This window comes from Rhamphochromis longiceps, linkage group LG16 (genome assembly GCF_057381845.1).
Source record: "Rhamphochromis longiceps isolate RC_006_pf linkage group LG16, R_longiceps_female_GT1.1, whole genome shotgun sequence".
Taxonomy (NCBI): Eukaryota; Metazoa; Chordata; class Actinopteri; order Cichliformes; family Cichlidae; genus Rhamphochromis; species Rhamphochromis longiceps.
In genome coordinates this window covers 15,784,341-15,811,089 of record NC_140572.1, presented here as the reverse complement: position 1 = coordinate 15,811,089, position 26,749 = coordinate 15,784,341, and the positions used below count along the sequence as shown (strand labels likewise).

General features: G+C 40.3%; 1 protein-coding gene across 3 annotated transcripts; it reads left to right on the top strand.

The window, feature by feature from the left end:
- The first annotated feature begins 1,412 nt into the window (after positions 1–1,412).
- On the top strand, positions 1,413–25,691 carry itga4 (integrin alpha 4). Of its 3 annotated transcripts, none has more exons than XM_085383708.1 (29): positions 1,413–1,771; positions 3,239–3,424; positions 3,840–3,958; positions 4,184–4,284; positions 5,572–5,704; positions 7,040–7,107; positions 7,407–7,542; positions 12,874–12,959; positions 13,099–13,161; positions 13,239–13,379; positions 13,655–13,760; positions 15,951–16,045; positions 16,914–17,004; positions 17,088–17,133; positions 17,396–17,550; positions 18,629–18,783; positions 18,907–19,059; positions 19,746–19,822; positions 20,165–20,306; positions 21,124–21,225; positions 21,530–21,606; positions 21,850–21,939; positions 22,120–22,207; positions 23,807–23,914; positions 24,077–24,202; positions 24,297–24,422; positions 24,505–24,603; positions 24,714–24,833; positions 25,032–25,691. In XM_085383708.1, the coding sequence occupies exons 2-29, from the start codon at positions 3,252–3,254 to the stop codon at positions 25,131–25,133; spliced, it is 3,078 nt and encodes a 1,025-aa protein (XP_085239834.1). In that variant the 5' UTR covers positions 1,413–1,771; positions 3,239–3,251; the 3' UTR covers positions 25,134–25,691. The 3 variants fall into 3 exon arrangements, with proteins under 3 accessions (XP_085239834.1, XP_085239835.1, XP_085239838.1); XM_085383709.1 differs by having other exon boundaries at positions 1,413–1,794; XM_085383712.1 differs by having other exon boundaries at positions 1,413–1,799.
- The last annotated feature ends 1,058 nt before the right edge of the window (positions 25,692–26,749 follow it).

Genomic DNA, 26,749 nt, shown 5'->3' with positions numbered 1-26,749 from the left:
CTTTTGCTGGCTCCAAACACCATTTTGGTCAAGCATAACAGATTTCCAACAGCTAATCCAGATAAAAGTTGTTACAGAGTTCCCCGAGGGTGAATCCTGGTTATCCTACATTGGATCCATATTTTAGTTGTAACCAAGATCCTGCAAAACTACCACAGCCATCAACCATCAACCTGTTTGTTTGTTTGTTTGTTGTTGTTTTAAAAAAATTGGACACTGCCTGAAGTGCTGCTTCTCTGAACACAGCGTTAACAATACTTTAGATGGTCAGCTGACCAGAATTAGAGACCACATGATGGCTGAGACATTCCACCGTGCTCACACTGCAGACATAAACTACTTTAAATAGAAGCAAAAAGTACATTAGGAAAATGTAACATCCTCTTTCCATGCGTTTGTAAGCTTCTGGGAAAGTGAAACATATTCAGATAAGCTTGTTAATATTAGCAATGATGTCCACTAGATGATTTCTTGCTGTACTCTGAGTGATCAGCAGATCAGGTCTTTTTTTCTGTGTCTGGTGAAAAATGTCACAACAACAAGGAGTTTTGCATCCACTGCACTCGCTATGTTGCTTCATTATAATTCTCAAGACTAAGTTAGAGTCCTGGAGGAAACTATACGAGGTTATAATTCAGTAGCAGAGTAAGAAATACTCAGATCTATAAAGTAAAATTAGTATTGTAGAAATTGTTTCACAATTATATTACTGCATTTTAAAGTGTGAAAATGTTATTTTATTTTTTTTAAATAATTTAGTTATATTTTCTGGCAGGAAAACAACCTGTACTGCAAAAATGATCCAAATTCCAAATAGTGATTTTTTATTTTTTATTTTTTGCCTTATTATTGTGAGTCTTACGAACATCACATTGGATTCAGTCGGGTTTTAATAGCACTTGAAACAATGCATATTGTGGATATTTTATTTTTTATACTTAATTTTTGTACTTTATACTTTTATACTTAATTAAACAATTTCTAGTATCTGTTCATTTATATTTTCAGAATTTTGAATTAAAAAAAAATTCAAATTCAACCTTTTATGAATATGAATTTGCAGGCCGCATAATGCTTTATTCTTAAAGCTTCACGTGTTTCACAAATGAAAACAATAGAAACATCCGTTGTGAGGATGGATTTTTTTTAGAATAAAGGAGTTTTTTAAACTTTAGAGCCACGACTGCTGTGTTTTCTGTCTTCACACTTTAAGAGAAGGACTTCTCATATTTGTTGTTTCTGAATATTTCCTGCGCGCATTGCACGGTTCAGACAGTCACATTAGATCAACGCTAACTTCATTCACACTTCAGTGACAACTGAAGACGAAACGACTCTAACACACTCACACACCGCGCGCGCTCAGGCGTGGCTTAGAAGAAGAAACACCGTTGCACACGCACGCGCGCAAATAGAGAGGGGAGGGTCTCCGCGCGCTCATCTCTCAGTTTCATTGACTCCATGTGAAACTCTGCTCAGCTCAAGTTTTCACTCTGTTTTCTGTTTTTAACATTCAAACTCTCTCGTCTTAGTTCTTCTTTCGTACTGCACGTGTTTGCCCGAATAAGAACACACAAGTCTCGTGCGAAGCCGGTCCACGCACGAGACTCTTTAGGAGACTTGGGGAGCAACAGGAGGATTTACGCACGAGCGAGACCCGCGGGGAATAATAAAGTGGATTTAACGGAGACGTCTTTCACGCGCTGCGGTTCTCCTGAGTCTGTCAGCCCCTGGACCTGTCTGACCCGGGATAACAGCTGTCTGACCCGGGGTAGGCTTTCTGCTGTCTGAGCGGTACAGTAAGCGAAATGTGGACCGTTTATACAGTGAATGACTGATAGAGCTGATGAAGAATCAAACAATGCTGAGGAGTCAGGCTGAAAAAAATATTTCTTTGTTAACGGTTCAATGAGTCTGTAAATAAACTGGTAATAATGGCAGCAGTCGGTAAAGTCATAACTCTTCATATGACCCAAAAGTTTGGGGGTCCTCGACATTGGAAACTTGACAACAGTGTGTTTGAATGTCTGGGACCATTACTTATAGTTTTTAACTAGCTGTTATTAAGCTCATGTTTATTTAGAAAAGCGTAACTTTGTACTTTACTCTGTAAGAGCAACCACAGCCCAGCATGATTCAAACAGGCTAAAATAAGCAAATTAAGATGAATAAACAAATCCAGAGAAACAAAAGCACAATGAAAAATAGATTTTGCAGTTTTCCAATTTTGGAAAATCGACTTGATTGAATTTTTTTGTTCACTTTTAGACAGGAAGAAAGATTGGCAGCACTCTCACTCACTCTTTCTCCTGCTGTATAGATTAGGAAACAGCCAGATGACAGTTAGTTGAGCTTTGCATATGGGCTGGAAGCAGGGGGAAACTCATAGCCAGAGCAGACAGCAGAAACACTTAGATTTTTTGCACTGATGGAAAAGTAGATGTAACTTTTCTTTAATTTAACCTGAACAAATTAAGTGATTTCCTCTGCTTTCAGTCTGTGGTTGGATATAAGCAACCACTTGCTGTGGTTTTTTATAAAACCAGACACCAGAGTACTTCACAAGGGTGTGTCTCCTAAGTAACTCTGAGACTGTCTGACAGTAGATATATATCAGCATGGGGTTTTTTTTTGGTTTAATCATCCGGTTATCTCATGTCTAGACTCAGTGAAACATTTAAACATCAAAAACTCATCCTTTAATTAGAGTGCATTTTGTTATTTACATATGCCAAAACTCAGGCTGACATACTTAGCGTGCTAATAGTCTGTGTACTGTGGTGTTAAGTAAAGTGATGCATGCTCGAATTAAACATACTTTGTTCTCATCTAAGGTATTGATTGATTAACTGCTCATGAATTAAGTAAATTGAAGCTGATTTTATTATTTTTTTTAATACATTTTCTGTTATTTGTTGGGAAATTACAACAACAAACAAGTCATTTGAAGTGAGTGAGAGGATGAACCTGTGCAATTTCCCCTTTTTTCAATAAAGTCCAGTTAAATGAATTACTGATGTCCTACAGTGGAAACGCTGGTAATAACCTCACACTTGTGGAATGCCACATTTTGGGCAATCGTCACATAAATCCCACTCAGACACAACTAAACTGTGAAAAGAAAAATCTGGGAAAAATCTAAAGGAAACTTTAAAGATTTGCTTCAATGACCAACTGTGTAGCGATAAAATGTAAATTGCCGTACTCATTCAGCATAACCTCTGTTTTCTTCTCGCAGTTTGCCCTCCATCATGAAGGTCTCCGCGGCCAGTGTGTCTGCACTGGTCATGGTCTTAGTTCAGACCCTGGTTCCTCCTGCTGCAGGATACAGTCTGGATCAGGACCACAGTCTGGAGTTTAAAGGCCCGCCTTCCTCCATGTTCGGATACTCAGTCCTGCTGTATCGCCACAACACAGAGAGCTGGTCTGGATCACTACTAGTATTCACATTATTGGTCTACTAACAACTCACCAGCCCCCTCCAACCCTAACCCTGACTTTTGATCTGTTTATCTACTACTGATTGTCCACTGATGTGCCGTTGCTCATCGTAAACTACATTTCAAAGAATGCTACATGCTAGTACCTCACTCATGCAGTTTAAATTGTAAAATAACTCACAGCTGTTTTTACAGTCTTATTCTAATTGATTTAATTGCCATAGTAACGCTCCGTAAGCTGCCATCTTCACACAGTATCACTTTGTGTGTGTGTGCCCACACCAGTTAGCCAGTTCTTGCCAATGAGAGCAGCTCTTTGATGCTTCACACACAGATGCGATTTAGATACTTGAGACAAAGACAAAACCAGTGCTAAATGCCTCTCTTTCCCTCTTTTAGGTTAGTAGTTGGAGCGCCAGTCGCAAACACATCCTCCGATCATTCAGTGTCTCCAGGAGCTGTTCTCCGCTGCAGCATCGCTGCTGCTGGACCCCGGAAATGCCACCACATGACTGCTGGTGTGTGTTTTTGTCAGCCTTTGGGTTTAGTCTTTTCCCCCTGCGTTACTCCAGCTGTTGATGGAGATGAAACTCAGATGAGAGATGCAAGTTCAGCCAAAACATCCTTTATTGTGCTAGTGTTATAAACACATATATTTAATAAGTCTGGATGTACTGTAGATGCTATATAAGGTGAGTGAAGGTGATATGCTGACAGTCAACCACGTATCCATGTGTATGCAGATGTGTCTTGGTGTGGAAAGACGTGTGAAGCCGAGCAAGATCACCAGTGGATGGGAGTCAGTTTATCCAGACAACCTGAAAAGGAAGGGGGACACATCCTGGTAACGCACACACACTCTCTCTGTGCTACTTAGGTTTTTCCCCCATGTTATTGATGCTCAATGAGCGACACTAAACACGTTTTTCTTAGTTTTATCATCTTCGTTGGTTCAGCAGTTTCCTCAACATGATCGTTGTTGTGACTTTGGTGTTCTTGGTGGACTTTCTGAAACACCATTTGGACATAAAACACGTGGCCTGTGGCAGTTCTGTCAGACAAACCTCGAGTTTTAACAAAATGCTGTTCACCATTCTGGGTGAAGAGTGGTTTTTAGTGTGGCTGTTCAGAAAGGCTGTAAACTTTTGGTATTTCCAGTGAGGTAGGGCAGCATGCCATAAAACAGACACCATCTAAAAGACTGCAAATGCCAGCAGATAAGAGTTCGCAGTGCTTAACATTTCAGGGCTAGCGATGGTTGGTGGTGTGCTTTGAAGGCATGGTGCACATCATATAATTATATAAAAAAGGTATTTTTTAACAATTTTTATGGAAATCCCTTTTAGTGCTGGTTATGTAAAATAACTTCGCTGTATCATTCAGCATTTCAGAGGAGCCATTGTGCTGTTAGGTTTGTTTGATGCTGGGAAAGTGGTAGGTAGTCAGACTAGATTAGTAACATTACCAATGATGTCCACAATTCAGCGCTCACTGAGCTATTAGCAGATCCTGCACACTTAGGGATGTGTCTCTTTTTTATTATAGTGACAAATGAATATCCTTTGCACTCCCTGTTTTACTCTATTATGATTCACAACATGAAGCAAAAAGAGGGAGTTAGAGAACTCAGAGAAACTAATCCAAGGTGCAGGGTCACTGTAGAGAAACCGTCAACGCACGTTAGAACAGTATCATAAACAAACTCAGAGGTTATGGACTCTTATTTTTTTAAACAAAAATCCATTTTACATCCAGCTTTATGACAAAGAGTCAGCAGTCATTAAACAGCAGGTCAGTCACTTAGAAAGCCTGAAACATTTGCACAACAGACAGCAACATTTGAAAAGCCTGAAGGCATTTCTGTTACACACAATGGAGGCAGTGATGTGATTGAGAAAGTATTTACAGCACCAAATGTCTCCTCACTGTGATCGTCTGTGTAGCACAGGGGGGGAAAGAAGCAAAGAAACATACAGGAAAATGATAATGTTCAACACACACACACACACACACAGTTTTTGTTACAGTGACTTAGGTCATGGGAACAACAACACTTTGCTGCCAACGTGTGACTTAGTAATGAGTGCATGTCACATGTTGTTTGTGTGTGTGTGTGTTTGTGTGTTTTCAGGCCTGTGGTCACCGCTGGAAGAACGTCTTCTACTCAAAGAAAGATGGTCAGAACAACAAGCTTCCGAATGGGGTGTGTTATCGTTTTGGCAGCGACATGAAAACTTACAAGGCTATGACCCCCTGTTACAGAGGTACACACACACGCACACATGCTGCTCTAATGGTTACACTTATTCCTCTCTTCCTACTAGAGAGAACAACTTTTTGACCTAGCAACCTTTTGTAGAACAGGGTAAAGAACTACAAATTACATGATGTCAATAAAGGTCACAAACATACAGTTGTCATAGTAAAACGAAACTCACCTGCTGACATTTCTGTGGTTTTACATATCAGGACATAATACAAATAAAGTGGCACGTCTTAAAATTACACAGTGATATTAATTATTTAACAGCTATTAAGTCAAAACAGACACAGTCCTGATTTTATAGGAATTCAGAAGGTAATTAAGAGCCAGATGCATCAGACGTCGGCAGTTTGCTGGTCTGGAGCTTTGAGGTGTGTGTTAACACAATGCTCAGGAGAAAAGACATCACAATGATTTTAGAGAAGCTGCCCATCAGTCAGGGAAGGGTTCATTTATTATTACACTGAGAGAGTTTATTCACAAGTGGAAAACATTCATGACAGCTGTCAGACTTCCCAGGAGTGGACGTTCCAGCAAATGCACTCCAAGGTCAGACTGTGCAATGCTCAAAGAAATTACAAAAAACACCAAGAGCTACATGTCAGACTATGCAGGCCTCAGTTAGTATGTTAAAAGTTCATAACAGTGCAATTAAAAAAAGACTGAACAAGGATGACTTATTTGGAGGGAGAGAAAATGGGACAGTGCTGAGTTTGGCAAAAACAAACAGCATTTCAGCCCAAACACGTCGTAGGAGTATTCTAGAGTCAAACGTGTGGACCTCTGTCCTATATTTAAAGCCTGTACCAAACTGGATCATGTAGTGTCCCAAACGCAACAGAAATCTGCAGCTTCATGGCTGACAGAGGAGAAGAATCATAGTGTTACAATATCCAAATGTTCAAACCTCAAGCCGACTGAAACGCTGTAGCAGGACTTTAAGAGAGCTGTGCATGAACAGCCGCCCCAAACCTCAATGAAGGGAAACATCTTATAAAGCAGAGTGAGACAAAAAGACTCATGAAGTCTTTTTTACTTAGTTTTTCACACACTGCTTCTGCATTTTGTCTTCATTTTTTGTTAAATAAGTAATGTGACAGTCCAGTATGTTGTGTTATTGTACATCTCAGGTTATACGTACCCAATTTTAACATCTGGTAAGGACTATTTTTTATTTTGCTTGTTATTTTTAAATAATGTCCTGATATGTAAAACCATGACCGTGACTGTAGCGATATGAATGTGTGTGCATGTGAAACCAGCAGCTGTTCAGCTGCAGAGGGATTTATTCGTTTGTTCACCTTCACCTTTTGACATGTCTGTGTGTCTCCTACAGACCACCAAAGGAAGTTTGGGGAGGATTATGGATCATGTCAGGCGGGTATTTCCAACTTCCTGACAGAGGTTAGTAACATAAACAACACGTTTTGTTAAAATCGTGTCATCCCCGTTTCCTCTTGCAGACTGAATGTGGTCCATCCATGTTTTAAAAAGCCATCTGCTCTCCTCTTGCTGCTCCTCAGGCTATGAAAATGTATAAATTCAAGTTTTTTTTAAAAAAGAGCAAAACTGTGACATGATCAAATCAGAAGTACAATTTTAAAGCAACATATGTAAGAGTCAATCTAAGATATTCAGCTATACATATAATGCAGCTTAAATAAAGTCATCACATTATAATATAGAGGCTCTCTCTTTCTCAGGATCTGGTCATCATGGGGGCACCAGGGACATCTTACTGGACTGGTTCAGTTCTGGTCTATAACAGCACCAGCGGGAAGATTTCAGCCTACCTCGATAATGACAACACTGAAGCCGTCAAATTTGGAAGCTACCTGGGTACGTAGTCCACGCGGCCCTCCACCAGCACTGCTGATGTTAGCCCGCTTCCAGAATACAGCTGTTACCTACCGGTGTTGTGCTTTCACCACAAGCCTCATCAGAGAGAGTCGGTCTGTGCTTCTGTCCCTTCCTTTAAACACAATTCTCCTTCTGCGGCTTGGATTGACAAAATGTGAAGGTGAAGCTCTTTGATTGCTGTTCACTCACATGCTGTAGCCACCATGTGGGGGTAAAAAGTCTCACGCCCAAAAGGAGATTCACTGACAGGTGTTCACATAAAGCTGATGTTGGTCAGAAGACTACCTTAGTTCCTGTTCATGCAAACATTTCCTGCCACTTCACACCAACGCCGCTGAACACCGGGATTCATTCCTTGCTGTGAGACTCAAACAAAGGAAATGTTCTGTGCTTTGTTAAATATAGTCTGATCTGGTCTATAAGAGACAAACCTATACAGATTTAAGGATAAGTTTTAAATAAAAAAAAGCAAGAAGAAGCAGCTTCCAGGATATGCTATCACTAGTACAGCTGCTCATGGCTATGCTGTGTGCTGTGGAGACATCATAACAGGTCACACAGAGGTAGCACTTTTTCTGTCTGTGAATATGATACTCACCTTAGTTTCACTTCAGTGTCCAACTTAATTTTAGTTACAGCTACTGTCATAGATTTCCTTCCATCATTTATGGAGCTTTCACAGAGACGTGAATAATAGAAACAAAAACATTGAGAAGACTCTATCTGGTCATTATTTTACTGTACCTGTTAAAATGATTCCTCCTTACTACCAATAAGAAAACACCATTAAATTAAACTAACAATTAAAGCATTTTTGGCTTTAAGAGAGAGGAACACTGGCTTTTTCTCTTTCTCTTGTGAGATCTGAAGTTGGTGTAAACAGCTTTAGCAAAGGAAGTGGCCAAACAGCAAAAGCTGATTAAAACACAAACCGTAGTTTAGTGTGAGTTCACTTAACCTGCACATTCATTAAAATGTCGAACTAGCTTTGCTAAAGTCAATAAAAGTATTCCAGGTGGAAGTTAAATTTGGAAATGTAAGTAAGTTGATATAAACAGACTTTATGCGTTCAGTATTTTGCTTCCCGGGAGAACCAAGTTTAAGCTTTGTTAAGTATTTGGGGACAAACACGTAGCTTTGGTTTCAACGTCATCTGGTTATATGCGTTTTGGGCCCTACATATATATATATATATATATATATATATATATATATATATATATATATATATATATATATATATATATATATATATATATATATATATGTTAATATTAGGGGTGCAACGATACACAAAATTCACGGTTCGGTTCGGTTCGATACTTTGGTGTCACGGTTCGATATTTTTTCGATACAAAAAAATGTTCATGCCTTTTTAATTTGTCATTTATTAAAATTATAAATATATATTTTAACTCAAAAGTACAGTTTTTAAATTTAACCCTAACCCTTGTGCGTGTTTTTTATTTTGACAGCGAATGCGCACCTGCGGACCACTTATGTGCACCCCTGGTTATTTAGCTCGTCATATTGCAGCCACAGAAATTATTTTGTCCATGAAACCATAAAGCTGCACTTTCTTTTTGCCTTATAGTCTGATTTGTCATAACTTTTCCGTTTTGTGGTAAGCTTTTCTTTGGCTGTCACTTCTTCACCCTGACCTGTCTTATTTGGCTCAGCAGAACTGAAATGCTTTTACACACTCACTCACATAAGCTCAGTGATTCTCTGCGCGATCAACCTCTCACATGTTTAAGCTTGCTGCAGGAGATTTCACTTGTCATGTTTGCATAGTAAGCTAACGATTAATAAGACGATGTCAGAGGAATTGGTGCACAAATTATCATCACTCACAGATCAGTGCTGTCGCTCTCTATACACAGTTCGCAAGATTGCAAAGTGAAAGCAAAAAAACAAGCGCAAATTCAAACGCGATTGCAATATGTCACATATTGACAGTGGCTCACCGATGCCAATGACATAATTACCCAGCTACATTTCTGAAAGAATGCAAAAGCATTGACATATATTTTTCCTTCCTACAATAGCCCGACAGGCAGGAAAGAGATAGATTTTGGTAGCCCGACTGAAAAAATCGCTAGCCCCAGGACGTCGGGCTAGCGAGCCCTGTATCTGATTGAGGAATCACTCATCTTTGGAAAAGAGAGTTTATTACAGAGAAATGTCTCTTTCCAAAATAAAAGCTATACTATCCGCTTCTTCTGGGCTATATTCTCAGCAGCATATTAAACATATATAAGGAGAATCATGTGCTAACAGCTGTCTAAATGACTCGGCTAAAGTTAGTAGCATGCTTGCTTTTTTTTCTGCTTCCACTTGTCTTTGCACTAGGATGATGTCAGCGTAAATGTGCAGTCATATTCGTTGTGTTCCCACTAGTGCTTTCAGGTTAATCTCGTTGAAATGACCTTAACGCCACAACACAGCAAATCTCCGTTAACGAGCTACCGCCGATCGCTCCGTGCATGGGGCACGTTAACGAGTTAACTGCGCTAACACACTAGTTCCCACCCATGTAATTGAGCATTGCATGTCACATCCAACATACTGTTTTACTTTAGTCCATGACTCGCTTACCTTCAGGGTCATACGTCACATGAAAACCAAAATAATTCCAAACGCCAGATCTGAATGAGGGTGGGGGAGGTCCATGTTGCAAGAAGAGCTTAACTTCTGTCTCGCTAGCTTGCCCTGCGCTCTTCCTTCTGACGATGCTGTCTGTGTTGAGCGCTCAGTGAATCTGCGTTTGACTACTCCGCCTAGGCTGCACTGTCGACCCTAGGCGGAGTAGTCGAACGCAGATTCACTGAGCGCTCAACACAGACAGCATCGTCAGAAGGAAAGTTGATAAAATAAATTACAAATTTTGTATTGTTCGATACATATGCGTACCGAACCGAAAGCACTGTATCGAACGGTTCAATATCAATATGAATATCGTTGCACCCCTAATATATATATATATATATGTATATATATATATATATATATATATATATATATATATATATATATATATATATATACAGTGTGCTCTCATCCTCATAATCATAAACGACAGAGATAACCACGCTGTCGCCACCCATTGGTTTGCAGAGTCTCGTTTTAAAGTCTTGATTTTGCATTTTGGCGCTAAATTATCGGCACGCCACGTTATCTGACTTAAAGCAAACATTGTCACTGCTGATAGCTGCAGGAACTAAAAAAAGCTCACGGCTTCACAGTGAACATGTTTTTGGAGAAACTGAGAACTTGCCCTGTGGAGTTTTCTTGTATAAAAAAAGTGTGCATAGTCCAAACGTTATTTTATTTATTGATTGTTCTTTATTGTAAAATATTTGCAAAGCAAATTTAAAGTCTAATTATTACATTGATGTTGGCTTAATAACTTGAGTGCCTTTGCTGGTAGACTCCTCCTTTTGTTTGTGCCTCTTAGATCAGCAGACTTATCCAAAAACATTGGCAGGAATACGTGTCATGACACCTGCATGTACACATTTACATCCCGTGTTGATGCATTGTTTTGCACTTTGTAGCATCATTCCTGTATGGCACAGACATGTATGGTTAGTTTATCTTGTTATTCTGAATATGTGCCTTATACCGCCGAATCACTATACTTTATTAATCCTTGAGCAATTTAGGTGTGTATATAGTCTGATGACGAAAACTTAAACACACACACACTCGCACACAAGATTATATACAAATATACAATATAAGTTACGCATGTTGAAACTGACAGGTGAAACAACTGAAAACGGAGATCATAACATCGCATTTGCATTTGCAGGGGGTGATTAGATGAACATAGTAAATACAAAAATCAAAGGAACTGAGATCTATATATTTTTCTAATAACATATAGATCTTAATCTGTAAGGATGTTGGTGCAGATTGGCCCATGTGTTAAGGAGGATAAAGGGTACATATAGACATGGCATAAGTCATATTTATTCGTGTTTTCATTTAAGAAACCAAGAGAAAAAACTTCGAAAAAACTATACGAACGCATTTTAGCATATGCATCACCTCTCAGCGTTCATGAGAAACAGGAAGCCAAGCAGAGAGGTGCTATGTTCTGAAAACTGTAGGTGAAAGCATCTTCAAGGTTCTCACGGGACGTAAAAACCACAATTACCAGTGGTGAGGAGCTGCTGAAATGACAATTATACAAGCTCAGACTGCAAAATGGTTTCTTCTCACTTATGATGGGGGTAGAAACTTTACTGAGTTTTGTCTTCAGGCCACTGGTGTATGTGGTTATGTGTGTGTGTGTGTGTACACAGGAAACAGTTTCAGGAATTTTTTTTTTTTTTAAGCCTGTGGTTGTTTTTGACTTTTTCGTGTCTGTGCATTGCCACACACAAATGGTTTACCTCAGTATAGATCGACCACATGCCAAACCTGATCTGAAACCTTAACCAATAAATCAAATTTTCACCACTGCTGGTAAAATTGTGTCAACCAACAGACTAGTTTCTACCTTATTTTGCTGTTTCAGGTTGATGTACACTTTGTAAACAGTTTTTATACAGTGTTAATAATATGAATGACATAAGGATTTATTTATTTACACTGAGAAGCAGAAGATTAGCTTAGCATTTAAGTCTATAAATGGGGTAGGAGCTAGCTGAGGTCTATTCACAAGTAAAAGAAATATCCAGTTTTCTCTAAAGATCCATACTGAAAACATTTTAGTCAGGAAGCACAGTATCTGGTAAAAGTTTTCAACTGGGAAGTCCAGCAGCCACCTGTGCGGTGGAAATACGTAACAACATAGGTTAGCTGTGAACACAGGCTTGTGCCAAATGAATGAGCAGAGCTCTAATGGTTCCTTCCCTGCTTCACAAGACATTTCCTGAATCGGTTGCTCTAGAATCACTTACCAAGTGAATGTGTACTTGTACAAGTGTACTTGTGAATTATGTGACATGCCTGCATACTCGTGTGGATCCTTGTGCCCACAGCTACGCCTCAGTCATGTGAAAAAGCGCCACACTGTGCAAATAGCAGTTTAAGTAAAAGGACAGAATTGTTATTATCAGGCAGAGTATGACAAACATAAGAATATCAACATTTTTTAAACTTAGTGGAGTATTAATATTAAAGTAAACTTCACCCAGGCACTCTCTCTCTGTGTTAGCCCTGTGTCAGACTGGTGACCTGTAGCTGGGATAGGCTCTAGCCCCACTGCGACTCTGATAAGGATAAGCAGATGAGAATGAATGGAAACTTTACCCAAATTAAAGTTTACCTAAATTAATCATGTGCCATGCTGTTGTTCAGGCTATTCTGTTGGAGCTGGTCACTTCCTGAGTCCTGCAAGTGTGGAGGTGGTGGGTGGAGCTCCACAATACAATCAGAAGGGAAAGGTAAGACCTACCTGACTTGCAAGGGCTGCACCGCCAGCCTTCGGCGCATCTTTGGTGCAGTGATGTAAAGATTTCTTAATTGTGTTATGTACAGCAGATGTGATGTTAAATTCAGTGACTGTGTGTATACACTGTGCAGGTCTTCATCTTTACAGTAGACAACAGTGTGCTACAGATTGTCGCCCAAGTCTCTGGAAAAGAGGTATGAAGCTCCTTAGCATTAATGCTCCCCATTCAAAGCAACCGCCTGCTTAGCACTTAGCTCATGTCTTTGTGTAGCTGGGATCCTACTTCGGCTCCAGTGTTTGTGCGGTGGACCTAAATGCCGATGGATTGTCAGACCTGTTGGTCGGTGCTCCGATGGCAACGGGCAACGTGAGAGAAGAAGGGAGAGTCCACGTGTACATCAACCAGGGGCAGGTAGGCAGGAACACTGAGCATGGTATTATTTTACTGTGATGCTCTGATGTGTTGATTGTTTCTGCTGTCGATCCTAATTTCACAGTTCCATACATCCATGTATAACGAGTAAAACTTTCCCTGAAGAGATGAAAACATCTGATTTATGTGACGCTATGAGGACGGGTCTTTGTGAATTAAAAATAAAAGAACCTGATCGTGAACACAGACTTTATTTTCTTCTTTCTTTAAACTTTCTGAGATGACCTGTTAACGTGTCCTGTGTCCTTTCTCAGGCAAAGCTAGAGGAGCAGTTTCAGTTGACTGGCAGCAACGCCTACGCCGCCCGATTTGGAGAGAGCATCGCAGACCTGGGAGACCTGGATGACGATGGTTACCCTGGTAGGGATCACACGCCGACTGATCTAGAAGTTGTTGTTTTTTTTTTTATTGGAGCAAGCTTTGGTATACACAACACTGCTGATACTACTACAACCAGAAGTACTGAATATGTGACAGTTAATGCTAGAAGTTTATAAAATCTTCCTTCTTATGCTTCTGAAGACTACTTCTCCTATAAATACTTTTAGTATTAAAAATACATTAAAGGAAATATATATACCAGTAAAAATAAAGATAAATCCTGATGGCAGTACTATTGCAAAATGTAAATATCCCCTTAACTGTCTTAGTGCAAAAAACGTGAAGTCTAAGTAACTGTTGCTTCAGATACTACTAGTCCCACTGCTAATATTACTGCTGGTGAACCTGCCTGCAAGTACTATAACTATTCCTAGTACTACAAATAACAGAAGATTTTGTACTGCAAATAAGTACTATACTTAAACGACTCCTGCTTTTACTGTTTCTGCTCTAGCTACTGCTAACAGCACATGCTCTGCCGTTGCTTCAGTAGCTGTCACAGTAGCACAAAAACCCACAGTGAGCAGCTGTGGGTTCACTTGTGTGCTCCAGGGCACCTTGAGAGTGGTAATTAGAGAGCTGCTCTCTTTACTTTCTGCACAGATCTACTGCATTAGAACAAACATTAGAAATGCTACTACATTACTTAACTGGCTGTTGAGCTACATAACAGAAAAACATGCATGTAGTGATGATGTATTTTAGGTGCCTTACAAGCCAACCAACTACTTGAGACTTCCTGATAAGTAACACAACGCCCTAACACATACATCAAGACCCCTACCTTCTGTGTGTTTGTGTGTGTCTGTGTGTGTGTTTGTACGTGTGTGTGTTTGTGAGAGGGGTGGAGGGTGTTATTATGTTCATTAAACGTTAATGACATACTGTTGTTGCTCTGTAACTGAACATGCCCTCTAATCTGCCACAGCTAGATAAAAGGGTGTGTGTGTACCCATGGTCTGGGGACACACTGTATCTGTTCACTAACACACACACACACACACGGTGGACCCACCTAACTTTTGGAGAAAAAAGGAAAAGTTATAGTCATGAAATTTTACTATGAAGACTGATTTCAAGTTTAGCGTTACAGTAAACTTGGAAATATTGTAAGGCAAGAAATAAATGTAAATCAGTGTGCTGATGGCTGAAACAATGGAAGTATCTCTGACTGCATTAGTGTGTCCATGACCTCAATATTTTAAGGATACTTTAGTTAAATATTAAAAGACCATACTAGTGTTTACTCATGTTTATATACTCTTGCATACTTTTATCCATCTGAAAAAACAAGAAAGGACAAAAATTACCCTGTGAATTTAAAAATTAGTTTGTTAAAACGTGTGAAAATTTTATGTAAAAAGTCACAAGAACCAACGACTACTTTGAAGAAAAGAAATCAAAGATGAGGTTAGGCTGAAACAGTGCTGTGAAAAACAATTTGTCCCATCCTAAAGATAACCAGAGTAAATACAAATGCAGATTTTAAAATATGGTTCATTTCACAGCCTGACAACGATCGGTTACATGCAGGAAGTCCAGCTCTGGTTAAACCAAACCCAAAAAGTACAAAACGAGGCTTTTTGGAGTGGCCAAGCCAAAATCTGGACTCAAATCTGATTGAGATGCTTTGGCTGTTCGTGCTTCAAAACCCTGCAGTGTATTCTGAATAAATCTGACACTTTGAGGTTCTGCAAAGAAGAGTGGATCGAAATTCCTCCACATTGATGTGAAAGACTCATTGCCAATTGCTTGACTGCAGTTCTTGCTGCCAAGGGTGGCACACCCAGTTATAAGGCTTAGGGAGCAATTACTTGTTCACATAAAGTAAGTTTGGATAAATTTTTTCCTTTATTAAATTAAATCATAATTTATGTTAAAAACAAACTATATTTTAGGTTTATTCAGGTTTTCTCTGACTAATATTACAATCTCTTTGATGATCTGAAAAAGTTAAGTACAAAAGTGTAAAAATAAAAAAGACAGAAATCAGGAAGGGGATGAACACTTTTTCATGGCACTGTAGGTTGGTGACAAGTGAAAACAAGAATCCTTTCAAGTATATAAATACAAAATTGTGTGTGTGTGTGTGTGTGTGTGTGTGTGTGTGTGTGTGTGTGTGTGTGTGTGTGTGTGTGTGTGTGTGTGTGTGTGTGTGTGTGTGTATAGATGTGGTGATTGGTGCTCCACATGAAGACGACCTTAAAGGAGCTGTGTACATCTACAACGGCAGAAAAGAGGGCATCTCATCAACTCCATCCCAGGTACAAACTGAGCAAAAACCTCCAGGGCTGAAAAAAAGAAAAACTGCAGGTTCTCAAATGAAACAAGATATGAATGTCCCAATTTTACAACAGAAGTAAACATGTTTTCAGCTTGGTACAAAGCAAGGTTTTGTTCTCTAAATGTAATTCCCCCAAGATATATCTGGGCAAATTGTTATATAACTCACCTGTTTAATTTAGAGAATAACGTGTATGTGGGGGACTTACCTGTCTTTAAGTGACAGGCAAGGGCTATAAATGAGGATGACGTGCAGGTAAAAATGTCACTTACTTACTTTTTACTTACCAGTGCAATAACACGTCTAACAAAAATGCAAAATCTGACCTGATCCCCTTGCAGTCATAGCTCAAAGAGAGATTCATAAATAATTAAATACAATAGATAAAAAAATAGAAGAGAAAAGTAGCACAGATCCAAGAGTTAAAGCTATGAATTTGGACAAATCAAACCAAGACAAATGATCTATTCTTTCTTTAAGACTGAGATCAGTAAAAAATCAGAAAAGATATTAACAGAATAATAACCAGTGTGGGAGTTATACTAATGATAAATTCCCCCCAAAGTATAAGAATATTACGAGACATTTTTTGGCCTTTTTAATAGCACAGAGGAGAATAGACGGGAAAACAGACACAGAAATGGATTAGGGGAAGAAATGCAGCAAAGAGCCACTGGCTGCTATATTTGGCCTTTTGGCATACTTGCCTGCACATGCTTACATTAGTACTTATATCCTCCTGTGCTTTTAAGTAATATCATTACACCAGCTTTCATGGTATATATGGTTCATATATAAATACAGGCCATTTACCATTTACCATGGTATACCTAACATTGTGCTTTCAGAGGATTACTGGATCCACCCTTGGCCATGACCTCAGGATGTTCGGGCAGTCACTGAGCTCTGGCATTGACATTGACGATAATGGTTACAAGGGTAAACAATTCTGTGCCAAAACTTCTGCCATATTTGTTTCATTAGATCGTTTTAAGCAGGCTGAACCCGCTCTGTCTCTGCAGATGTGGCAGTTGGTGCGTTCCTTTCTGACTCAGCCGTGGTTCTCAGGTAAGTCGTCACTGAAGCTTCCTGTTGAAACTTTACCCAAAAAGACTCCATCTGTAGTTACCGTCTTCTCATAGTAGTGAACAGGAATGTTTTTTTAATGTATGTAGTGTGCAAGAGAACCAAAAGTGTCCCAACATCTGTGGAAAATAAGGTGAAAATAACAAAATCCTCCTGCTTTATTTGTTTTCAGTTGTTTTCAGTGATTCATAAACCCCAGTCTGCATGCTGTGATAATTTCTCTGACTGTGTGCTTGTGCTGCAGGACCCGTCCAGTGATTCAAGTGAACGCGTCTTTGATCCTGCCGGAGCAGATCGACGATCGGATGGTGCTGTGCCGAGAGCTCAAGCATCCAGCTCCCTGCTTTAACGTTACCATCTGCTTCAGTGTCCAGTCCAGACATTTCAGGGGGCACATAGGTACTGCCCTAATTGCACTTCTTTAGTGTATTATCTGTTAATTTATAAAATTTAAAAGCTACCTATGTTTAAAAGTAAACACCAATCAAGCACATCATTAGAGTCAGTGACAGCAGGTGGATGTTACTCACCGAAACACTCCACAGCAGCAACTGTCCCCAGTGGCACCCAAAGCCTAAGCAGAGAAATCCAAATGTCCCCTCTCCCCAGCCACCTCCCCCAGCTCATCCAGGGAAACGTCGAGGGTTTCCCAGCCCAGCTGAGAGATATAAACTGTACATTAATCTCTGGCTCTCTTCCGCAGCGTGTCTTTAGTCCCCACACCCCCAACTGGTCACAGCAAATGCTTGCCACACCCTGAGCCTGGTTCTACTGGAGGTTTCTTCCTGTTAAAAAGGATTTTTTCCTTCCCACTGTCGCCAAGTGCATCTGATAGCTGGGGTTTTCTCTTTATTATTGTAGAGTCTTTACCTTACAGTTTTTAAATTAATAATTGTGCAGCATGCCCTAAGGCTACCCCTGGGCCTCCTCCTGGAAGAACATGCCTGCAACACCTCTCCCGGGAGGCGCTGAGGAGGCCTCTTAGTCAAATGTCCAATCCACCTCAACTGCCTCCTTTCAGTGTGGAGGAGAAGCAGCTCTACTCTGAGCCACTGTCGAGTGCCTGAATTCCTGACCTTATCTTTAAGGGAGAGGCCAGTCTCATTTTCGTCACGTCTCCTTCACTGTGCAGCCCTTGTGACCATTGGTGAGGGTGGGGACATAGATTAACTGGTAAATTGACAGCTTTGCTTTTCCACTCATCTGAACATCTCATAAAAGAATGTAGTGGTCAGCTTTATGTAATCGGTCAGCCAAAGCTGCAGAGTCACACTCCTACTGTCCTTATCGTAAAATACATAAATGCAACCTTCCAGCCGTTTTCTCTTTCTCCCTCTATCCTCTTCTACAACAGCAATGTGCCTAATTGCAGTTTCAGTGCTGGGATTGGATGATAGCTTCTCCAAATGGCAACATTTGTTTTGCATAAAGTGTACAGCCTGATTTTTGAAGGTTGTTTCTCTCTTCTCTTTTTCAGATCTTCAATATAATCTGACCTCTGACCTCCTCCATAAACCGTCCTTCCCACCTCGGTTCTATTTCCACGGTAACGGATCGTCCAATATCACAAATGAGCGTGTACGAGCACGACAGGGGCATCTCACTTGTGTGGCCCATGTGGCTTACCAAAGGGTAATATACTCACCCACTGTCTATTTTGGTCATATTAACATATGATGCACTGATTGGATTAACAGCAGTGATGCTAAAATGTTCATCTTTCCTCCTCTGAACCCTTTTTCTTTCCTCCAACAGAAAGATGTGAGGGACATTTTTACTCCGGTTCAGTTTGTGGTTTCTTACAGTCTCAGGGAGACAAACAGCCGCAGAGCCTCTTCCACATCCTTCCCTCCGTTAAAACCCATTCTGCAGCGGAGCGCAGGACACCGCAACACCATCACCAGCCAGGTATCAAGCTAACGTACAAAGACCCAGCAAATAACAGCTAGAACAGCCCATCATGCACACAGTAATCAATATCTATATTTATAAATCTGCTCTAAATAAAAATGAAAAATTTCTACTTGCAGTTACAACACAATGAATTAGCTTAATCAGCTATAAAAGCATAGACGCATAGGTTTAGCATACTGCTAAACTAACACATTAAGCCATCTGCAAATTATTATTTTTTATCTTTGTTCGACCTTTGTGTATCAACAAACTTTGTGTATCGCCTATCCAGATGTGCTTTCAGCTGCATCTCAGCACATTAACACCCTCCTGCTGTGTGCGTCCCCCACATGTTGCTCACACTCATAAAGCAGTGCAGGAACAGTTTACAAGTAGGAATTCACAGGTGGAGTTAGTCATCAGAGGGTTTTTATTGAACCTCTCAAGTTGTTTGATGTTATTTGTCAGTGCGCCCCAGGGCAGCTGTGGCTACAATGTAGCTTGCCGTCACCAGTGTGTGAATGTGTGTGTGAATGGGTGAATGACTGAATGTAGTGTAAAGCGCTTTGGGGTCCTTAAGGACTGAGTAAAGCGCTATACAAATGCAGGCCATTTACCATTTATCACTGAAGTAACACGATCGAAATGTTTATTTATTCTCACGGCTGCCGCTAACCCGCTGCTTCTTTTCTTTCTCTCAGACTCGTTTTGCTCGTTCCTGCTCCCTGGTGAACTGTTCGACAAACATGCAGCTGTCAGCTCATCTAGTGCTCCCACAGTAAGATCTCTCACACACACACACTGCAGGGAGCTGTGTGTGAATGACAAAAAAAAAACAACAACAGGGAAACAACCGGAATATACGTGAAAAAAAAGGAAGAAAAAAGGATATCAAGCTGTTGTGTTTGCATATTTTTGTGTAGAGAATGAATGTGTGCTGTATGCTGTTGTAATTAGTAAGTGCCAGAGTTGCTGGTTATATTCAGCTTCACACTTTGGGCTCCTGAGATCAAACTGTAAAAATCTGCAAGTTAAAACCAAAAAAGAAATCAAAAGTATTTCAACAGTAGAGAAAGTTTGATTCTGAGCGATGCTTGTTGTTTGTCGTGTTTGTCTTCAGTCAGCAGGAGTACTTTGCGCTGGGATCCGGGCAGACTATCATGTTGAAAGCCTCACTGCTGAACTCTGGAGATGACGCCTTCCTGCCACGACTGACGCTACGGTTGCCCAGCAACATCCACTACATTAAAGTACTGCAAAATGTGAGTCAGACTTTCAGATACCCTCTCTACTTTTAAGATTTGGCTTAAATGTTTCCTTTTTAACAAAGCTTATAGTAAGGGCTGGATCAGGTGACCCTGAATACTCCCTTAGTTAAATTCCAATAGGTTTAGGGAGGGGTTCCCATAATGCACCAAGTGTTTTTCTTTACACACCTCACCTCTCTCACTCTTTATGTGTTTATACACAATTTTGCATCGGTTACTAATTTTAATCTCTTATGCCTGGTTTCTTCCTGTTAAAGGGGAGTTTTTCCTTCCCACTGTCGCCAAGTCTGATTTCTTGTTCTGATTGTTCGGTTTTCTCTCTATTACTGTAGGGTCTTTACCTCACAAAGAGCCTTGAGGCAACCATTGTTGTGATTTGAAGCTATATAAATAAAACTAAACTGAATCAATAGATAAAATGGTGTGTAGCTTGTGTGTTTCAGGGTCATTTTCAGGGCTGTTTTTAGGGCAGAAAAACATACCTACCGTCATGTATGTACTCCTAAATGGTCCTGGCTGAGTGAGCTGCCAGAGGTGGATGCTGATTGGGTAAAATGAGAAAAAAGTGCCATCATTCTTAGAAAAACAGAACTCTATTTGAGAACCTACATGAAGATGAACAGCAGACTGCTGCTCTCTTAGATAGTGTCATCAGCAACCATAGGCAGATACAATGGACAGCAGTATGTTTCATGGCTGGTCTTACAGTTAAAACTGCTGTGTAAACAGGTAGTCACACAACTGTTAAATGATCATTGTCAAAATTATAATACATAACAAAACCAAAACAAGTCTGCTTCTCTTCAACCAGGAGGACAATGTGGTCAGATGTGATGTCACACAGGAAGTCAACGCTACAACAGTGGGTGTTGACTGCAGTGTGACCAGCTTCCTCCTTCCAGCGCACACCCAGGTAAGCCCGAGCTAATTGGAGGTAATCACACACTGATCACTTACTAAAATTATGAGGAACCTGAATGTCGTGCTCCAGCCAGCTATTATGGGTCCTCAACTTCCTGTGGTCCACATATCAAAGGTCAAAGCGGGTTCTTGTGCTTTCAGTTCTCTATTTTTCCTCGACTTATCTGTTTAAAATATTGCAAAACGATCTGGTGAAACGGACCGCAGCTGAGTAGAGATTCCTGTATTGTGTAAAAAAGTTCTAGCAGCAAAAATCATAAAGAAGGAAGATGTTAAGTAATGTTTTTTTCTTGTAGCTGAATATCAGCTTTCTGTTGGATGTCAACCAGAACAGCACACCTGGACAAAACCTCATTCACGTCAACACCAGCAGGTAAATCTCCTCCGCTCACCTCATCATTTTTCTGAGGTGAGTGGGCACCTCACCTATGACAGTAAAGCAAACAAATGTATGAAGATAAAGTGTTATTGAAAAAGGAGTATGCAGAATGCAGGTTAATGTGAACATTTAAGAAGAAGAAGAAACAATAATGAATATGAAATAGCTTTATAGACTTTTAAACCTTGAATCAAACCATCAGGGAGTAAAAATATGTGAAATTTATTTTCTCTGCAGTGATAACTATGAGAGGAGGGAATATCTCCATGACAACTCCATCAGCCTCACCCTTCCTCTCAAATATGGAGTCAATGTGAACATCCACGGGTGAGCTCACCTTGTTGTGCATTACTATTATTTGCTTTGTCAAAGGCTTTTTTGGGGTGTTTTTTTTAACCATGTCAGTGAAATTCATGTGAACAACATTTTTTCCTCAGAGTGCAGAAATAAAGGATATCTTTAACTCCGGAGAACTAATCCCAATGCTTTCTGTCTGCCTGTTTACAGTTTTGTGACTCCCTCCTCTTTTGAAGTTAGAGATGAAGACTTGATTTCCACTAACTGCTATTCAGAAAGCTTCAATTACACATACAAGGTAGGTCAGCCTGATTCAGAGGGTTTTTTTTTTTTCATATGTGATCAGACAGGATGCAAACACACTTCTGGATGCTTTAAATACCAAACAAGCAAAACAGTAACAGATGGAGCTCATTGAGGTTAAATTTAACATTTGACTTTGGTAGACTTGTACACATTTGCAGACAGTTTGATTTATGTGTATGTCTGCCTGTATGTATGTTATAGTAATACTAAAAATATTGAGTGTGTTCTGTTAAAACATGTCACTGAGCTGAGGCAGTATAACATTATAATACGATATTTTCCAATTTTTTTCCATTTTATCCTGATTAAACAACAGAGAGCACATAAATGATACTGTTTATGTCAAAATTTGATTTTGTGACCAGGACAATAAAAAGCTACTTTCGGCTGCTCCCATATTCACAAGGGATCGTCACACAGTGCAGCTCTGTGTATTTGATTTAGGCAGATTTTTAATGCCGGATCTTCTCGTGAGAGCAAACAATGATCTTTTTTTAAGCAAATTTAAACCACTACACCATGACAAGCTTTATTGCTGATCACAAACGCAAAGTTTAAAGAGAACTAGAAAAATTTGCATTTCCTGCAAAAATGCTGTGTGGATGCTGTAACGCTGAAGCTGTCTGCTAAAAATAGCCGAAAAAGCTGAAAAGTAGCAAAACATTGTAATAACTTTGCAGAAGCATAAGAACTTAGCAAAAATGTAATTACTTAGCAGAACTGCAATAACGTAAAGAAAACATAATATTGGCAGAAATACAATAACATAGCAGAACTTAGCAGAAATATTGTAAATATTATATATATAAATATATTTAAAAAAACTATATAAATATGACATATTATATGTGTACTGGCAGCACGGTGGCATAATGGTTAGCACTGATGCCAAGAAGAAGAGCAAGAAGGTCCTGAGTTTGACTCCACCATCTCCACCCACACACACACACAACCCTGATAAGCGGAAAAGGATGGATGGACTTATGTACTGAGTTTATGAAGAGTTAGATGTGTCAAGGTGGGATGTTGTGACACACAGAAGTGTCACGACATTAGTTGCATGACCAAACTTATTTATTTAAGAATGTAGGTCAGCAAATGAGGAAACACAGAGATCACGGTGCGAGTTCTGTGTGTCACGGCACTTTCAACAGCATATAGTCAAAGAAAATGGAATAGAAGAATGACTAGTTTGGCCAAAATAAAAAATATATGCAGCTGTCCAAAAATACAATTTCATATGTGAAGCTAAAACTTCACAGCAAGTCCAATTTCATCAACACTGGTTGGAGAGTTTAGGAAAGTGGTCATCTGTAAGTTGGTCATTTCTGGTTTCAATTAGGAACCTTTGGTCTTAGTAGTAGTAGCACATCATAAAACTGGAGCCAATCAACAATTTTTTAGCAACTCTTTAAAGGGAAGTGTTCAGAACCAAACAGGAAGTTGTTGCTATGTTTGTGCTCATTTGGTTTACTTTCACTGGTGCGCACACATCAAAAGGTGAAAAAGCGCAAGGTAAATAAACAGGGCTCTTGATATGAACACGTCCTTGCCTTAGAGAGTCTCAGCATCTTGTTCCATCTCCTTGCAGGTGTTAAACTCCGGTCCCAGCAGGTCAGTCAACACTGTGGTTGAAATTGCGCTGCCGAAGATCCTCACACCTTACCGTCACAGGCTGTTGCAAGTGGTCGATTGGCAGGTACATCAACACAAACATCGGCAGTGGGTTTGACACTTAGGTTCTGTGTGATTTCTCATGTGTCATGGCTGGAATTGAGGTGAAACAAGCCAAGAGCGTGAGAAAAGTTATTCGTAAATGGCGACAGAACAGACCGTACTAACACATGAATTCTCTCTGCAGTCGTCTCAAGGCGTGTGTTACATCAGTGACACAACTGTTTCAGTCATCGACGACTGCAACGCCCCTCAAGCTTCCTTCATCAAACAACTCATCTTCTTCTTTTCGCCCACCTCCACCCGTAGAATGGTACTCAAACACAGACACACACACACATAAAATGTAGTCTCTCAGATATAGCTTATGCAAGGGTGCAAACTTTAATTTTGTTCTCTATGTTCAGTTTTGTGGCCGCACCGATAAGGCTTGTGAGTGGTTAGTGTGTCGCCTTGGTAATTTGGAGGCGGGGAGAGAGGTCACCATCCAACTGGAAGCCAACCTGAATCCTGCCGTACTACGGCAAGCTCCGGTAACACACTCGCACGCAGGCGACTGATTTCACTGCATTTTGCCAGAGTTTCTGGTCCCTGATGCCTTTCTCTGTGTCTCAGGGTCGCCATGGGATCATGATCCTGGAAAGCATGGCAGTGATGTCATCACCTAAACAAGATAATAACACCATCCTGATCCAGGATCATCCTGTAGCACAGGTAAAACTCCCCTGCAGCCAATCAGAACACACTGCTGTGTGATCCGAGAGTCTGGGCTTCACAGTTGCCGTGGTGCAGCAATGTTAAAGATGTATGTTGCACATTTCCAGGTATTGGTGGAAGCAGTTTTTACCCAGAAACCCTCAGCGATGGTGAAAATCTTCATTGTCGTTGTCAGTTTAGCCGTGGGGTTAACAATCCTGGCAGCTCTCATCTGGTGTCTGTGGAAGGTACTCAATTTTTGTCTTTCAACATAAACTCATTTTTGTGACAATTCTCCCAGCAATAACTGGTGTATTTTAACAATCTACCATCTTGTAAAATATCATGGCTCAGTTCTGCGGTACTGACCAACCACATTATGTTACAGTTTAATGTTTGCAGTTGATACACAGGCTTCACCTTTTCTTCTTCTCTTTGTCCGTCAGGCTGGATTCTTCAAGAGAGAATTACATCATAAGGAGGATGAGTTCAACAGAGACAGCTGGGACTTCGTTCCCAAGCACAGCAAAAGAGAAAGCACTACCTAACCCAGATTGTTCTCTCTGCCCGTGATCTGACCCCAAGGTGGAGTTCACATTGTACCTATGAAAGAGTGTTCATCATGCCTCGGTCTTACTGCAGCACTGTGAACGTCATCGGTCAGTGAAATCCGCCTACGCTCCGAGGGTTTGAGTCTAACACGTGACAGTGAACGCCTCCTGAATCTGACTGTGACCTTTTAAACTATTTTGCCGACATGCTTTCACAAAAAGGAACCAGAGAAATCCAAAGACCTGAAAGAAAAAAGACTGCAGCGTTCGATGGATAGAGGATTAATTAAAAGGAAAGTGAACCGGAAGTCATCAAATCTGAACCAATTGGAAAGCCTCGGAGCTTCCTGGGATTAATGACCTTCATTTTGACTCTTCTTTTTAGGAGAAAACAAAACAAAGAACATCACTTTCTATGATCTCAGGTGATTTAAACTTTGCCTCTGATTGGCTCGTAGCTCTGGGAAACCTTCCTTTTGTCTGTGTAACTTATTTTCTGAATTTTGTTCACCTGCTGACCAACACACACACACACACACACACACAAACACACAAAGAGCTAACTCACTGGCAGTGCTGCATCATTTGACGCCTGTGGCACACACTGGATGTCGTCCAGCTGGAGGAAGAAGGTGATGGCTGCTGGGATTTGCTGGTAACAGGGGTGATCACTCCGTTTTTTGGCTCCCACTATTTGTTTTGGGATGTGTCTCCTCTGCTTAAACCAGCAAATTTTTATGGCACAATCAGCTCATCTGATGCAAATCCACACATTTTTGTTTTGCACAAAGTTAGTTCACTGAGCCAGCAATGTTGACCACTGGCTGGATACTCCAACGTGGAGGACATGATCAGCTTATTAGCGCTATCTGTTTTTACCTACCCTTTTGCTTTTGCAAACTGCTTCACAATAGAGGAACCTGAGGGCAGTTTTGATGTAGGATTAATAGAAATTTCAGGGCAGAGGATTGAAAAATGAGCAGAATGCAGGATCTTTCTACAGTGAATCCTCCACTGTGCTGCCTCCTGGTGCTATGGTTCCTTAACCTTCCCGTGAGCCTGATTTCACACTTGTTTACAGTTTCTCTGACGCTTTGGAAGCCATTCAGGGAAGAAGAAAACAGGAAGCCATGCTGGTATGTGGAGGGAAAAACAATGAAAACAATGTACAGCCAGATCAGCACAAGTGCACCACGCAGGGCAGCTAGAAATGAGCATTTCTCCTCCACTCCTCCTCCTTTTGGGCCCAGGAGGGTCAAACACACAGAATCAAACATAATGAGGCATGAAGGCTCTTTTAATGTGGTAACAATCACAATGTGATGCCCATGAAAAAGTTTGTCCTGTGGGAGTTCTTTAAATTAAAATTAATACAAATAAAACAAGAGAGGAAAAAAACATAAACGTGATGCATTTTAAATAAAGCACATTTAAGGTTAACCACTCCTACCAGTGTGAGGTAGGTGGGAGGCCTAATGATCTTCTGAACAAACACATCACAAACACTAAGTAAACATGTTTGATGTGGTCAGTTTTCTCAGTCATACTTCCTAAAATTGACACCTGGGCTTTTTAAACTGATAACTTGTTGGTTCAAGTAATACATTAAAAAA